Below are 16,869 nucleotides of genomic sequence, written 5' to 3'. Positions count from 1 at the left end.
ATTGGAAGGAGACTAGGATATAGCAAATGTAAAATAAGTCAAAGCCTTAGAGAATAAAGTGAGAAAGTATAACATACATTTAGCCAAAATTCTAGGAGAATGTAATAGAATGTGTGAGAGAGGCAGTATTTGAAAAGATAATGACTGATAATTTTATAGCTATTCTAAAACCACAGGAATTCTCTGATTCAAAATGCACAGTGAGGAATTCCTGGGTGGCTCAGCAGTTGAGCATCTGCCTTCTGCCTTCGGCTCAGGGTGTGATCCCTGGGTCCTGGGATCAAGTTCTGCGTCACGTTCTACACAGGGAGTCTTCTCCCTCTGCTTGTGTCTGCCTCTCTCTATGTGTCTCTCATGAATAAATAAAGTCTTTTAAAGAAATGCACAATGAAAAATGCCCTGGAAGTATGACAGATCCAAAGAAGAAAAAAGAAAAGAAAAATCCATACCATTTTAATAGAGATAAGATACTTATGTAGTAATTTGCTGAATCTTTATAGAAAATATAATACCTTGTTGAAAGTCATTAAAGACCTAAATAAGTGAAGAGCTATATCAGGTTTATAAAAAAGGCGACAGACATCATATTTATAAAAAAAATATAAATTATCCCCAAATTGATCTATAGAATTGATATAGTTCCAGATGAAATCCCAAGATGTGTGTGTAAATTGACAATGGATTTTAAATTTTACATGGAGGGGATCCCTGGGTGGCTCAGCGGTTTGGCGCCTGCCTTTGGCCCAGGGCGCGGTCCTGGAGACCCGGGATCAAGTCCCGCGTTGGGTTCCCAGCATGGAGCCTGCTTCTCCCTCTGCCTGTGTCTCTGCCTCTCTCTCTCTCTCTCTAGGTCTATCATGAGTAAATAAATAAATCTTTAAAAAAATAAATAAATAAATTTTACATGGAAACGGAGCTAAGAATCACAAAGAAATTTTAAAGAAGATCTTGGTGTAGAACTTAGCCTACTGGATGCAAAGACTTTACAGTTAATAATTAATACATAATGGTAGTTCACAAAGATTAAAGGAAAATGGTAAAAATCCAGTAAAGAGTAAACCCACAAATACATGAAAACTTTATCTATCAAGGACTCAGATCGGTGAGAAAAGATTATACATCAAATATACCATACCCAAAAATCAGTTCAAGGTTATTTGCAACCTTGAATGTTCAAGAAATAGCTATAGTTTTTGAAAGAAAATATAGGAGATGGGGTGTGTTGGTGGCTCAGTTGGTTAAGATTCTGAATCTTGATCCCAGCTCAGGTCTTGATCACAGGTCTTGTGTTCATGCCCTGCATTGGGCTCCACACTGGATGTGGAGTCTACTTTAAAAAAGAAGACAAAGGGCAGCCCGGGTGGCTCAGTGGCTTAGCGCCGCCTTCAGCCCAGGACATGATCCTGGAGTCCCAGGATCGAGTCCCATGTTGGGCTCCCTGCATGGAGCCTGCTTCTCCCTCTTCCTGTGTCTCTGCCTCTCTCTCTCTATCTCTGTGCTTCTCATTAATAAAATAAAATAAATAAAATATTTTTAAAAATTAAAAAAAATAAAAAATAAGAAAAGCAGAAAATCGGGATCCCTGGGTGGCGCAGTGGTTTGGCGCCTGCCTTTGGCCCAGGGCGCGATCCTGGAGACCCGGGATCGAATCCCACATCGGGCTTCGGGTGCATGGAGCCTGCTTCTCCCTCTGCCTGTGTCTCTGCCTCTCTCTCTCTCTGTGACTATCATAAATAAATAAAAATTTAAAAAAAAAAAAAAGAAGAAAAGCAGAAAATCTTTTTGACTTGGGAAATAATAATAGCAATAATTCATAAAGCATTTACTGTGTGTCAGGCACTTTCTCAACATTTTATAGAACTTTAAAGAGGAAATTTCCCTAACATCTCTTGGCTAGCAAGTGTCTGCTGCCAATGTAAGCTCCTAAACACAGATGAAAGAAAACAGATAAATAGGACCTTGTTGACAAGAACTCCCTTGTTCATCAAATGGCCATTAATTGAAAAGACAAGCCACTAAGAGAATTTGCTATACATTTAACCAAAAAAACCAAAAAACAGTAACAGAAAATGTGAATTGACACTTCATGGCAGAAGAAATTATAAATGGTTAATAAACCTAAAAAGGTGTTCTACATCACTAAAGGTAGGGGCACATGGCTGGCTCAGTCAGTAGAGCATGCAACTCTTGGTGTTAAGGTTGTAAGTTCAAGCCCCACGTTGGGTGTAGAGATTACTTTTTAAAAAATAAAATCTTACAAAAAAATTAACAAGTTATAACACACATAATTTAGCAAATATATGTCAGGGAGCAAACAGTTACCTTTTTGGAGGGTAATTTGGCATTGCCTAGCAATGTTCTATGAGCCAGGAAATCCATTTCTTGCGGAGAACCCTGGTTGGAGGTCAGCAAACTGGCCCCCAGACCAAATCTGACCTCTAGTCTGTCTTTGTTTTGTTTGTTTGTTTGTTTGTTTGTTTGTTTTAAAAAGATTTTATTTCTCCATGAGAGACAGAAAGGCAGAGGTACAGGCAGAGGGAGAAGCAGGCTCTGTATAGGGAGCCCAACGTGGGACTGGATCCCAGGTCTCCAAGATCACGCCCTAGGCTGAAGGCAGGCACTAAACCGCTGAGCCACCCAAGCATTCCCACTAGTCTGTCTTTGTAATAAAGTTTTTATTGGAACACAGCCATGTTTATCTTCTACACATTGCTTGTGGCTATTTTTATTTTACTTTACTTTTACTTCACTTCACTTTACCAAGGAGTGATGGCAGCAAACCATAGTACTCACAAAGCCTAAAATATTTAACTCTCTGGTAGAAAACAAGAAACAATATTGATGTCAGTTATGAGGAAAATAGAGAAATGGTGGTAGTAATTCACACAGTGAAGTATTATGGAGCAGTGAAAATGAGTGAACAGTAGCTACAAACATCAATGTGTGTGAATCTTATAAATACAGTGTCAAAGAGCATGACAGTATGATTCTACTTTTGTAGAGTTCAAAAATACGCAGACCTAAACTATATGTTATTTAAAGATTCATACAGATATGGTACACCAATAAAAATGTAAGAAATGAGAAACATAAGGACTTCTGATAGTGGTTACTGTGGCAGGGTTTGGGGAATATGATTGGAGACTGCTCACAAGTAGTTTCGGGGTTCAGGTAATATATTTTTAAGCCAGATAGTAGATACATAATTTAATTTTTTTTGTTCTTTATACATGATTTCCTGTTTGTACATGATATACCCAAGGGATTTTGAAATATATTTTTTTTATTTTGAAATATTTTTAGTGCCAAAAAAAAAGTTTCCTTTCCTACCTCTTTATCCCCAAAACTACTAACGATGATCATAATTCCTCCTGATATTTACCTCCCTGTTTCTAAATAATGTGCTGGTATAACTGCTGAGACTTGTCTTAACTTCGTTGATTGAAGGTTATTTAGTGAGTATCTGTGATGTTAGATGATGACTAGCACTCTTCCCTTTTTCTTCCCCCATTACTTCAAACATGGTTTTATTATTTATACTTACTTTAGTAGTAACCATCTGTATTACTATGACTTCTTGTGGCCCATGGGTTGGCCAAATGGGATAGTACTACTCTTGCCTTTTCTCTTAGGGATCTTTTTCCTGGAGTTAATAATTGCCTTTTTTTTCTTTTTGTTATTTTTCCGTTTTCATTAAACCTGTTGCTAATTTTTATCAAGAACTCCAACATCTCTACCACATACCTATCAATTGTTTTTGAACATTCAAAGCTATTAGTTTTGTTGTTTCCTGCTGAAGACTTCCCTTCTTGAGCTTTCCATTATCTTGCTCAATTGTGGACTGTCCTCCTCTTAAGAATTTCTCTGTCCTCCTCTTCTGTATTGAATCTTACATTTTATTCTTGTTTTTTTTTTCCTTCATCCTTGTATAGCACCTTTTCTAACAGGTTCCTGGAAAAGAATACATGAGAGAAAATTTTTTTGGTATACTGCTTGTCTGAAAATGTCTTTATTTACATTTCATAATTGATTTATGATTTGGCTTAGGTATATGGAAATCTAGATTAGAAAATTATTTTCAGTAAAAATTTTGAATATTGTTTTCCATTGTCTCTTAACTTCCTTTGAGATGTCTGATATTATTCTATACCATAGTCCTTTGGACATGACATGTTTTTATTTCTGAAAACACAGAATTTGCTCCTTACCTCTTGTTTTCAATTTCTTGGGTAATATACTGTACTATTCTATTTTCTCCCTCTGGAACCTTTTTTTTTTTTTTTTTAAATAAGCTCTGTACTCGGCATGGGGCTTGAACTCATGACCCAGAGATCAAGAGTCACATGCTGAACCTACTGAACAGGCCAGACACCCCTCTGGAACTCTTATTAGTTGGTTTTGGACCTCCTAAGGAGATCTAAGTAAAGTTATTTTCCTTTCTCCCTTATTTTCTCTTTTTGTTCTTTCTTTGATATTTCATCAACTTTACTACTAACTCTTCTATTGATTTATTTTAAAATTTAGTTATATTTTTGGTTTCTAAAAGAACTTTCTAGAAAGAGGTAGGAGCTCTCTAGGGTATGACAGTCCCAGTATAGATTTTCTTGCCCCAAATATCAGTAGTTCTTAGGTTCAGAAACTTTGCTTCAGGTTGTATCTTTCTTCCACTTTTCAGTCACTATTCGATCTCCTCTTTGTCTTCCACAAGTTATTTTTTTTTAATTTTTTTTAATTTTTATTTATTTATGATAGAGAGAGAGAGAGAGAGAAAGAGAGAGAGGGAGGCAGAGACACAGGCAGAGGGAGAAGCAGGCTCCATGCACTGGGAGCCCGACGTGGGATTCGATCCTGGGTCTCCAGGATCGCGCCCTGGGCCAAAGGCAGGCGCCAAACCGCTGCGCCACCCAGGGATCCCTCTTCCACAAGTTATTGACGTCAGTATCCACTACTGATTTTCTTGTTCTCTATGTCTTGGGGGTATGTAACTTTCTATTCCTTTACTGTCATTTCCAAAGTGAGGGGAGATCAAATGTGTGCGGTCATTCTACAGTTTTAACTGGAAGATTTCTATTTAACACAAATATTTCTTGGTTTTGAGTTTTATATATAGATCATTATTCCACTTAGAATATATTTTTGGGGCAGCCCCGGTGGCGCAGCGGTTCAGCGCTGCTTGCAGCCCAGGGTGTGATCCTGAAAACCCTGGATCGAGTCCCACGTCAGGCTCCCTTCATGGAGCCTGCTTCTCCCTCTGCCTGTGTCTCTGTCCCTCTCTCTCTCTCTCTCTCTCTGTGTGTCTCTCATGAATAAATAAATAAAATCTTAAAAAAATATATTAAAAAAATAGAATTTATTTTTGTATATAAAATAAAATAAAAATCTATTTTTTTCTTCAATGAGTGGCTGTCCCAACTCTGTTTTTTTTTTTTTTTAAGATTTTATTTATTTATTCATGAGAGACACAGAGAGAGAGAGGCGCAGAGACACAGGCAGAGGGAGAAGCAGGTTCCATGCAAGGAGCCTGATGTGGGACTCGATCCCGGGTCTCCAGGATCACACCCCGGGCTGCAGGCGGCGCTAAACCTCTGCGCCACCGGGGCTGCCCCCAACTCTGTTTTTAAAGAGCATTTTCTTTTCCCGCTTACCTTAAAATGCTGCCTTTTCTAAATTTACATCTGTGCACATAAACATATATTTGTTCATTTGTGTGAAATCCACAGTGTTTAATAGTAGCTTTTAATTTATTCTGGTATCTCATAAATCCCCCACAAATTTTCCTATTCTCTTAACTTTTTTCCTAAATGAACTTCAGAATGAAATCTAAGCTACCTTCCTTATTTTGAAAAAGGTTCTGTTAGGATTCTTACTGAAATTTCACTGAATTTACAGTTATCTCATTAACTTTTAATATATTCCCAATATTGTGTTTCCATTCAGAAACATGTTGTGTCTTTACATTGAATCAGTTTGTATTTTATGTCCTTCAGGAAAATTTTACAGTTTCTTCATCTAAATCTTGCCTGATTTGTGTTTGGGTTATAGTATTTTCTATTCTGATTTTTCTTCAATCTAGCCCTGTGTACTTACTGTTTTTTAGACATTCCTCAAAATGTTTGCTCTATTTGCTAATGGTTTCCCTTCCTTTTTCATTGTTGTTATGGATATATTCTTTTCTTCCTTTCTTGCTCTTTTATTTTGTATCTTTTTTTCTTTTTTCATTTCACTGATACTGAAAAGGAGAGGTAAATGTGTATGCCCATTCTGACATCTAGAACCTAAAGTTGTACACATGACTTTTAAAGTATGGTTAAGGGCAGCCCAGGTGCCTCAGCGGTTTAGTGCCACCTTCAGTCCAGGTCGTGATCCTGGAGACCAGGAATCGAGTCCCACGTCAGGTTCTGTGCATGGAGCCTGCTTCTCCCTCTGCCTGTCTCTGCGCCTCTCTCTCTCTGTGTCTCTCATGAATAAATAAATAAAATCTTTAAAAACAAATAAATAAATAAAAATAAAGTATGGTTAAATAAATCTAATTTTATTTCCTTAGTTTTCCTCCAGAAATATTATTAAGGAATACTTAGGAAGACAAAACTGAAACATCTGTTAATTTTTTTAATTTAAATTATAGCTTGAAGATGAAAGATGTGATTTAAAATCTAAAATGTTAATAATGAAAGAAACAGTAGAGTCATTAGAGAACAAAGCAAAACTCCAAGCTCAAAAACTTAGCCATGTGGCTGGTGACTCATCTCATCAGAAGACAGAGATGAACTCTCTTAGGTAAGTTTATTGAAAGTTTTGTTATTTGACTTCTGGGAACAAATTAGTGGCTATGGAAGGTTCTTAGTGATGGCATTTTGGACTGGGCCTTTGAGCAGTTGACCTTGCAGCAGGATCACCTGTGGAGATTTTGAAAAGTATGAGTTTAAGGACAGATTCACTGAGCCAACCTGGGTAGGTTTTGTGAGTATCTCTATTTTTAAAAACTCTCACAGATTTTTATAGTTATTTCCTTCAAAAATTCCCCTTAGCTACCTCCTATTATTTATACTCCCTACTACTGTAGGGTTGCTGAAAATTACAGGATTTTTTTGCTTGCCATTGTCCTTGTCTTCTTTCAAAGAATATAAAATAAGAATATGCATATACGGAATCTAAAATGCAATGCATCTGAAAGTTAAGAAGGTCAGTATGGAAAAATAGGCTATATCTGTAGGTTAGAGTCAGGTTATGAAGGACATTGTGTGATAACCAAGAGTGTGTGGATTTTACTTTATAAATATGGAGAACAAACAAATTTTAACCCAAGGGGTGATGTTAATGTTTATTAGTGCGCCTTTTACGAAGTAAACTCTGGCAAAAATTAGGAAGATGTATTTGGAGTCATAAGAGACTGATGGCAAACGATGGAGACCATGTGTCTGGACTGGAAACAGTGGCAATGAACTTTAAGAGAGGCTAGATTTAGGAAACATTTCTTCATAAAATCAAAAGGAGTGGATGATTTATATCAGAATGATAGAGTAATGCAGAATGTGTTTGCTTTAGGAGATTGGGTCTTTGTTTAGCCATTAGTAAATTTAAAACACAGAACACTGGGCAGCCCCGGTGGCGCAGTGGTTTGGCGCTGCCTGCAGCCCGGGGTGTGATCCTGGAGACCCGGGATCGAGTCCCACGTCAGGTTCCCTGCATGGAGCCTGCTTCTCCCTCTGCCTGTGTCTCTGCCTCTCTCTCTCTCTGTGTCTCTGAATGAATGAATGAATGAATGAATGAATGAATGAATAAATAAATAAATAAATAAATAAATAAATAAATAAATAAATAAAATCTTTAAAAAAATAAAACACAGAACATTGAAGGAAACAAAAAGTCAACAAAGTATTTTTCTGGGCTGGGTAGCTGTAATAAGTAAAAAGACTTAAAATCAGAAGATCACTCTGAAGAATCAGAGGAGATACTCCTCTCTAAATTACATTTGCAGTAATGATCAGAAAAAGATTTTCAGATGCCAACATGACATTGCATATGTGAAACTAAATCACTCCTGAGATAATAACAACTTGAGATTAGAAAGGATTGTAGTAATGATGATTAGAAAGAAGATGGGAAAAAAATAGAAGATTGATAGGGGCACCTGGGTGGTTCAGTCAGTTAAGTGTCTGCCTTCAGCTCAGGCCATGATCCTGGGCTCCTGGGATTGCCCTGCACCCTGCTGAGCAGGAAGCCTGCTTCTCCTTCTTCCTCTTTCCCTCCCCACTGCTCATGCTCTTTCTTGATCTTTCTCTCTCAAATAGGTAGAATCTTTTTCTAGATTTACTTTATTTGAAGTAGTGAGAGACGACACATGAGCTGGGGCTGTGGAGGGGTGCAGAGGGAGAGGGAGAAGCAAGTTCTCCACTGAGCAGAGAGCCGGACTCCGGGCTTGATATCAGGACCCTGGGATCATGATCTGAGCAAAAGCTGATGCTTAACCAACTTAGCCACCCAGGCACCCCTGAAATAGGTAGAATTTTTTGAAAAAGAAAGTGGGACACCTAGGTGGCTCAGTGGTTGAGCGGTCAGCCTTTGGCTCAGGGCATGATCCCGGGGTCTGGGATCAAGTTCCACTTCGGGCTCCCTGCGGGGAGCTTGTTTCTCCCTCTGCCTATGTCTCTGCTTCTCTCTCTGTCTCTCTCATGAATAAACAAACATCTTTTTTAAAAAAATAAAAAAGAAAAAGATTAATAAATTAAAAGTGCTAGTGAATAGTGGAATGGATATTTCTGAAAACTAAGTTCGTAAAATAGAAAACAAACTCAAGTAATTCATCTAGAATTCAGAACCCAGAAGAATAAAAGGAAATGATGAAAGACACAGACCTAATATACAAACAATGAGAATTGCAAAATATATAATAAAATAAACAGCAGGATTGAAAATCCAAGGAATAATTAGGAAAAGAAAGACCAACATCTGTTCATAAGGAGATGTGTGATTATCAAACAACTTTAACGAATTAAAATCAAGAGATCATTGATTAATTAAGGAATACTATATTAGGAACTCACATAGAGTATCTCCAATTTTTGCCTTTTGTTGCTCTGACTACAAATCTTCATAAGTTTGACTTTAGTTAGAACTAAGGTGAAAGCTGCTTTTTTTTTTTTTTTCTTTTTTCTTTTTTGTGAGTGCTACATACATCCTCTGGAAAGCCAGCTGAAAGGATCAGCCTATCTTCGTCTGGTTTATGTCTTTACTCAGCTCCAAAGTAGAGATACTACGATGTATTTCTGTGAGCCAGAATTATTAGTCTACCTGTTTTCCTCTTGTGTTGAGCTGTCAGGAACTGGCATTTAATCCATTTTGCTTTTCCTTTACACTGTAGCCAAAACTCCCCCATTTCCTTTTCTCACAGGAGACCCTCTCAGTTTTTGTTAATCCCCTGCAGGGAGCCTAATGCAAGACTCAATCCCAGGACCCCTGGATCACAACCTGAGCCAAAGGCAGACGCTCAACCACTGAGCCGCCTGGGTGCCCCCCTTCTCAGTTTTACATGGAGGAGCTTTCAAGTGCCCTTGGATCCCCTAGCATACAGCTCCTTTCACTTTTGTTGTTGTTGTTGTTGTTATAATATTCTTTTCTTTGGTTAACCCCGTGTACTGTTTCTCTCATAGACACTGTATTATAGGAAAGGATTATGAGGACTTTTTTGTTTACCTTGTATAACCTGGGGAAGAGCACCTGGGCGGTTCAGAGGTTGAGCATCCACCTTTGGCTCAGGGCATGGTCCTGGAGTCCCAGGATCGAGTCCTATGTTGGGGTCCCCTAGAGGAACCTGCTTCTCCCTCTACCTACGTCTCTGTCTCTGCCTCTACCTACGTCTGTGTCTCTCATGAATAAATAAAATTAAAAAAAAAAACCTTACAGAAACCAAAAAACTATTAAAACTAATAAATGAACTCAGTAAAAAAAATAAAAATAAATGAAATCAGTAAAGTTGCAGGATACAAAGTTAATATATAGAAATCTTTTGGGTTACTGTACACTTAATACTGAATGAGCAGAAGGTGATGTTAAGAAAATTCCTTTTTTTAGTTGCATCCAAAAGAATAAAATACCTAGGAATAAATTTAACCAAGGAGGTAAAAGACCTGTAATCTGAATATTATAAGACTTTGATGAAAGTAATTGAAGATGACAGAAATAAATGGAAAGAAAGACTGTGTACATGGATTTAAAGAATATTGTTAAAATGTTTATACTACCCAAGTCAATCTACAGATTCAGTGCATCCTAATCAAAATACCACAAACATTTTTTACAGAACTAGAATGAAAAATCTTAAAATTTAGACAGAACCAAAAACCCTCCAAGTAGCCAAAGCAATTTTGAGAAATATTGAAGCTGGTGGTATCATGCTCCCAGATTTCAAACTACTACAAAGCCAGAGTAATCAAAACAGTATGGTACTGGCACACAAAAACACATTCTAATCAATGGAACAGAACAGAAAGACTGGAAATAAATGCACTCTTATATGGTCCATTAGTTTGCGGCAAAGGAGCCATAATATACAATGGAGAAAAGATTGCTTCTTCAATAAATGGTGTTGGGGAAACTGGACCACTTTCTTATACCATATACAAAAAATAAACTCAAAATGAATTAGAGCCCTAAATGTAAGATCTGAAATTATAAAACTCTTAAAAAGAAAACAGGCAGTAAACTCTTGGTTATTGGTCCAATATTTTTTTTGGATCTTTCTAAGGCAAGGGCAATAAAAGCAAAAATAAACAATTGGAACTATATCAGACAAACGCCTTTGCCCAGTAAAGGAAACCATCAACAAAATGAAAAGGCAGCCTACATAGAGACATGGGCTTATTTCTGCACTTCTCCCAATATTGGGAACAATATTTGCAAATCATGTATCTCATTAGAGGTTAATATCCAAAATATATAAAGAACTCATACAACTGAACACCAAAAAAATAATCAATTAAAAAATGGGTGGAGGATGTGAATAGACATTTTTCCATAGATGTTTAGATGGCCAAGAAACACATGAAAAGATGCTCAACATCACTAATCATCAGGAAGTACAAATCAAAAGCACAGTGAGATGTCTCCTAAAGCTATCAAAATGGCTAGAATCAAAAAGACAATAAGTAACAAGTGTTGGTGAGGATATGGAGAAAAAAGAAGCCTCATTCACTGTTGGTGGATATGTGAATTGGTGCAGCAACTGTGGAAAACAGTGTGGTGGGTCTTCAAAAAAAAGTACCATATGATCCAGTGATTTTTCAAAGAAAATTAAAACACTAATTCAAAAAGATATATACACTCTTATGTTTACTGCAGGATTTACAAGAGCCAAGATAGGGAAGCAACTCAAGCATCCATTGATAAGTGTATTAAAAAAATGTAAAAAAAAAAAGATATAGTATATACATAAACAATGGCATATTACCATAAAAAAGCATGAGCTCTTGTCATTTTGTGACAATCTGTGAAAACATGGATGGACCTAGAAGCTATTACACTAAGTGACAAAGACAAAGAGAAGTCACAGGGATGTAAAGTACAGCGGAGAGAATATAACCAGTAATATTGTAATCACCTTGGTGACACGTGGTAACTAGATCTTTTGTGGTGGTCATTTTATAACATATAAAAAGTCAAATCACTATGTTGTACACCTAAAGCTGATATAATACTGTATACCAAAAAGAAAAAAAGCAGGGTGCCTGGGTGGCTCAGTCTGTTAAGCATTTGCCTTCAGCTCGGATCGTGATCCCAGACTCCTGAGATGGAGCCCTGCATTGGGCTCCCTGCTCAGTGGGGGGGTCTGTTCTCCTCTCCCTCTTCTCCTGCTGTCTCTCTCCACATACTCTCTCTCTCAAATAAATAAAATCTTTTTGTTTTTAAGGTACAGCATTCAAAACAATGTGGTAACTGGCATAAAGATAGACATATGGCCCAATTGGATAAAACTGAAAGTCCAGAAATAAACCCATGTATCTATGGCCAGTTGATTTCAACAAGGGCGCCAAGAGCATTCAATAGAAAGAATAGTCTCATCAATAAATGGTGCTAGAATAGCTGGATATCCACATGCCAAAGAATGAAACTGGACCCGTACCTCACTCTAATTAAAAAATTAACTCAAAATGGATCAGTGACCTAAATAGAAGAGCTAAAACCATAAAACTATTGAAGAAAACATAGGAGTAAATCCTCATGACTTTGGGTTTGGCAATGGATGGATTCTTAGGACACCAGTAAGAATGAGCAACAAAACTGCTTCTCCCTCTGCCTGTGTCTCTGCCTCTCTCTCTCTCTCTCTCTCTCTCTCTCTCTCTGTCTCTGTGACTATCATAAATAAATAAACAAACAAACAAATAAATAAATAATAAAATAAATAAATAATAAAATAAAATGAAATAATAAAAAGAATGAGCAACAAAAGAAAAAGTAGTTAAATTAGACTTCCAACAAAATAGAAAACTTTGTGTATCAAAAGACTTTATGGGGATCCCTGAGTGGCTCAGTGGTTGAGCATCTGCCCTTGCCTCAGGGCATGATCCTGGAGTCCTGGGATTGAGTCCCACATCGAGCTCCCTGCATGGAGCCTGCTTCTCCCTCTGCCTATGTCTCTCCTCTCTCTCTCTCTCTGTCTCTCATAAATAAATAAAATCTTTAAAAAATAATAAAAATTAAAAAAAATACTTTATCAAGAAAGTGACAACTTGCTGAATGGGAGAAAATTTTTTTTATTTAAAGATTTTATTTACAGGCAGCCCCGGTGGCGCAGCGGTTTAGCGCCGCCTGCAGCCCAGGGCGTGATCCTGGAGGCCCTGGATCTAGTCCCACGTCAGGCTCTCTGTATGATGCCTGCTTCTCCCTCTGCCTGTGTCTCTGCCTCTCTCTGTCTCTATGAATAGATAAATAAAATCTTTAATAAAGTAAAGATTTTATTTACTTATTCATAAGAGAGACAGAGAGAGGCAGAGACACAGGCAGAGGGAGAAGCAGGCTCTAAGCAGGAAGCCCGATGTGGGACTCGATCCCAGGACTCCAGGATCACACCCTGAGCCAAAGGCAGATGCTCAACCGCTGAGCCACCCAGGTGTCCCAGGAGAAAATATTTTCAAATCATAACACTGATAAGCATCTAGTGTCCAAAATGTATGAAGAACTCTTATAACTGAACAGTAACAAGACAAGTAACCTGTCTTAATGGACAAAGGACTTGAATAGGCATTTCTCCAAATAAGGTATATAAATGACCAGCAAACACATGAAAAGATGCTTATTAGGAAAAAGCAAGTCAAAATCATAATGCAGTATCACTTTATACCCCTTACCATGGCTCTAAATGAGAAAAAGAAAATACAAGTGTTGGCAAGGGAATAGAGAAACCAGAACTCTCACTGCTGGTGGGAACGTGTAAAATAGTCCAGCACTGTGAAAAATAATCTGGCACGTCTTCAAGAAGCTGTAAACATAGGATTACCATATGACCCAGCAATTTTAGATATATACCTAAAAGAATTAAGAATAGACCAGTATATGTACACGAATGTTCCTAGCAGCACTTCACAATAGCCAAAAGAAAGTAACAGCCCAAATACCCATCAACAGAGGGACAAATTGTGATATACACATACACTGGATTGACCATAAAGAGAAAGGAAATTCTGACACTTGCTACAACATGGATTAACTTTGAACACATCGTGCTAAATGCAATAAGCCAGGCACTAAAGAACAAATATTGTATGATTTTACTTATGTGTGGTACCTAGAGTTAAATTCATAGAGACAGGAAGTAGAGTAGAGGTTACCAGAGAATGGGAAGAGAGAAGGAGGAGTTGTTGTTCAGTAGGTACAGAGTTTATGTTGGTGAGGATGAAAAAGTTTTGGGTAGGTAGTGGTAATGGGTATACAGGACTGTGAATGTATTTAATGCCACTGATTTACATGGTAAATGTAAATGGTTAAAATGGTAAATATGGTCACAAATTCAAAAAAATAAAATATGGATATCATTACTGTTTCTCTTTCCTCTAGTATGCCATTAAAATTCCAAACCTACACTGCTTGTCCCCTAAAATGAAATCATGTGTCCCTCTATGTAATGTGGTATAACTAAGGAATTTGAGACTCCAAGAGATGGTCCTGTCCAATCAGCCACATGGCTCATAAGTAGAGAGCTAGAACTTTGGTTTTAAATTTTACTGCTTCACTGTCTTGTGGTAAGTCATCACTCCCTTTGGTATGTTCATAACGCTTTCAAAGCTAAGAAATTGGTTAATTTCTCCTAATAACATAGTTCTCAGATTTTCCTTTCCAAACACCATGATGAACAAATAATATGATAGTCACTCAACTATTCATCCTTATGAATTTTATACCTCAGTTCTTTCATTAAGCAGACCTTTATCTTAACAGCAGTATTTCTGTCAGAGAAGTTACATCCAGGATCTGTTATAGAATCTCTATTGTCAGGATCCCTGGGTGGCTCAGCGGTTAAGCACCGCATTTAGCCCAGGGCTTGATGCTGGAGTCCCGGGATCAAGTCCCACATCGGGCTCCCTGGATGGAGCCTGCTTCTCCCTCGGCCTGTGTCTGTGCCAATCTCTCTCTCTCTCTCTGTGTGTGTGTGTGCCTCTCATGAATAAATCTTAAAAAAAAAAAAAAAGAATCTCTACTGTCCCCTTCCTGTCTACACTAGAGTATGAAAAGGTTTTTTTATTTTTAGGACTCACCAAGAGCCTACTTTATGTATACGGTCAAGATGTTATCCTGCCTTCCTTTATCAATCATACTTTTATTAGGCATTAACCTTCCTATTTTACATTTCTACTTAGAACTTCAAACACTGCCAACCACTTGGTGTCCCAGTGTCCACAGGGACTCTATGGGTGGGCCTTCTATTTTTGAGCATTTTCCCTTGTAGATAGAGGATATTGGTCTCCCTGAATTCTTCATAGATTGCACTACAATAAATGTCCATTTTCCCTGTTTACTAAGACCTCCAGTTGACTACCCACCAAAAAAGTTGAAATAGAAAGCAAAATTAAAAGCTCACCAGTCAGGATTTATGGATAATCCTTGGAAGTGCCAGGCCATGCTGTAAAAACAGGGCATGCCTTTACCTCCACATTTGAAAATAGATTTTACAAGGAAAAGAGTGTTAATATTAGGAAACAGAAGAACTTTAAAACTACCAGGAAACCTCTAGAAAAGAGTATACAATTAATTTGATTTTTATACCATATTATTTTTAGGAAGATGGAACCATTTTGAAGAAGAATGGTGGACAGAAAAATAATATATAATATAATGCCATTGATTATACTGGAAGAGCTTTAAAATAAATAAAAGAAACTAAAAATAAAAATATTTTTTAAAATCTCTCATTTTTAAAAAATTATTTCTACTAGAGATAAAGAATGCCATTTGTTTTTATCCACTGATTCTTTAGGCTAGTAAATGAGCAGCTACAGCGGTCACTTGATGATTGTCAGCACCGGCTCTCCAAGAAAAGAGATGAACTTGAATCAGCCCAAGCACAAATAAGCATACTGCAGGAAAAAATAGGTAAGCGTCTTTAAATTTTGCTTTTGCTAAACCTACTTTATTTGGTCTAACAAACATTTCTCTTTATAGATAAACTATACCTTCAGATGACTTCGCAGAGTGAAGAGGCTCATGTAATGAAAAAGACCATTGATGTTATTGATAAAGAGAAAGACTTTCTTCAGGAGACAGTAGATGAGAAGACAGAAAAGATTGCAAACTTGCAAGAAAACCTGGTTAATAAAGTATGTGACAGCTAAATACCTTTATCCGACATCTCAACAGAAATTATCTCATTCTCTCTTTCAAATATGTAAATTCCTAAGACCTACAGCCTAATCTTCTAATATGCTTAAATTTCATTTCATGCCATTAATTTGTATCTGCAAAAGTTCTATGTATAGAGGCGCCTGGGTGGCTCAGTTGGTTAAGGATCCTACTCTTGATTTTGGCTGAAGTCAACAATCTCAGGGTTGTGCGCTTAAGCCCTGTGTTGGGCTCTGCACTGGGCATGGAGTTTAAGGTTCTCTCTTTCCCTCTCCTGCCCCTCCCCCTTGCCCCATCACTCATGGGCACATGCCTTTCTCCCCCCCAAAAAAAAATTCTATTTATGGAATATAATTTTATCAAATGTGATTATAGCAAATTCAAGGAAACAATTCAGGTTCTTAGAATGGGTAAAAGCATGCCAATATGTGAAGTACGTTGAGACATAGAAATGTTTACTTTGAAGCTTTCTTTTATAGAGTAATTTATATAAATGTGATAAATTATATAAATTCAAGTAAAGACATTTTTATATGAATGTTTTAGAATCATATTTTCATAATTTCTGTAGGAAAAAGCTATTGCTCAGATGAAGAAGACAGTCTCGGAATGTGAATCTTCTATGAAGTAAGTAATCAATGAAATGGCATCCAGCTTTTTTTAGAAAGTTTCAGTGAATATAGCTTATGTATTTAAGTAGCAATTTGATCATAGGTAATTTCTTTGTTCAGTTTTCCCTTTTTTGCTGGTGGCAGCATCTGAGTGTCTTCCATGAACATGCCATCCTCTTTAACTTTCTCCTCTCCATCATCAAATCTCAATTGTTATGTCTGACTCGTTATTCTTTTCATACCTACTTGCTCTTTATTTCTACCATAATTACTCTGTTCAGACCCTAATCATTAAAACTTGGATTACTTGGGATCCCTGGGTGGCTCAGCAGTTTAGTACCTGCCTTTGGCCCAGGGCATGATCCCGGAATACCGGGATCGAGTCCCACATCAGGCTCCTCGCAGGGAGCCTACTTCTCCCGCTGCCTGT

At 37.4% G+C, this 16,869-nt stretch overlaps 1 protein-coding gene across 3 annotated transcripts in view; it reads left to right on the top strand.

Moving 5' to 3' along the window:
- CEP135 (centrosomal protein 135) overlaps positions 1-16,869 on the top strand; it is a 77,694-nt gene that overhangs the window by 39,215 nt on the left and 21,610 nt on the right. For all 3 annotated transcript variants that reach the window (XM_055341845.1, XM_055341825.1, XM_055341836.1), the window contains exons 15-18: positions 6,626-6,777; positions 15,467-15,582; positions 15,652-15,806; positions 16,400-16,455. In XM_055341845.1, the coding sequence (XP_055197820.1) occupies positions 6,626-6,777; positions 15,467-15,582; positions 15,652-15,806; positions 16,400-16,455 (479 nt within the window). The remainder of the gene's footprint in view (positions 1-6,625; positions 6,778-15,466; positions 15,583-15,651; positions 15,807-16,399; positions 16,456-16,869) is intronic.

Source organism: Nyctereutes procyonoides, unplaced genomic scaffold (genome assembly GCF_905146905.1).
Source record: "Nyctereutes procyonoides isolate TBG_1078 unplaced genomic scaffold, NYPRO_anot_genome, whole genome shotgun sequence".
In the NCBI taxonomy this organism is placed as follows: domain Eukaryota; kingdom Metazoa; phylum Chordata; class Mammalia; order Carnivora; family Canidae; genus Nyctereutes; species Nyctereutes procyonoides.
The sequence above is the reverse complement of the archived record's forward strand: the minus strand, read 5'-3'. Positions and strand labels throughout refer to the sequence as shown.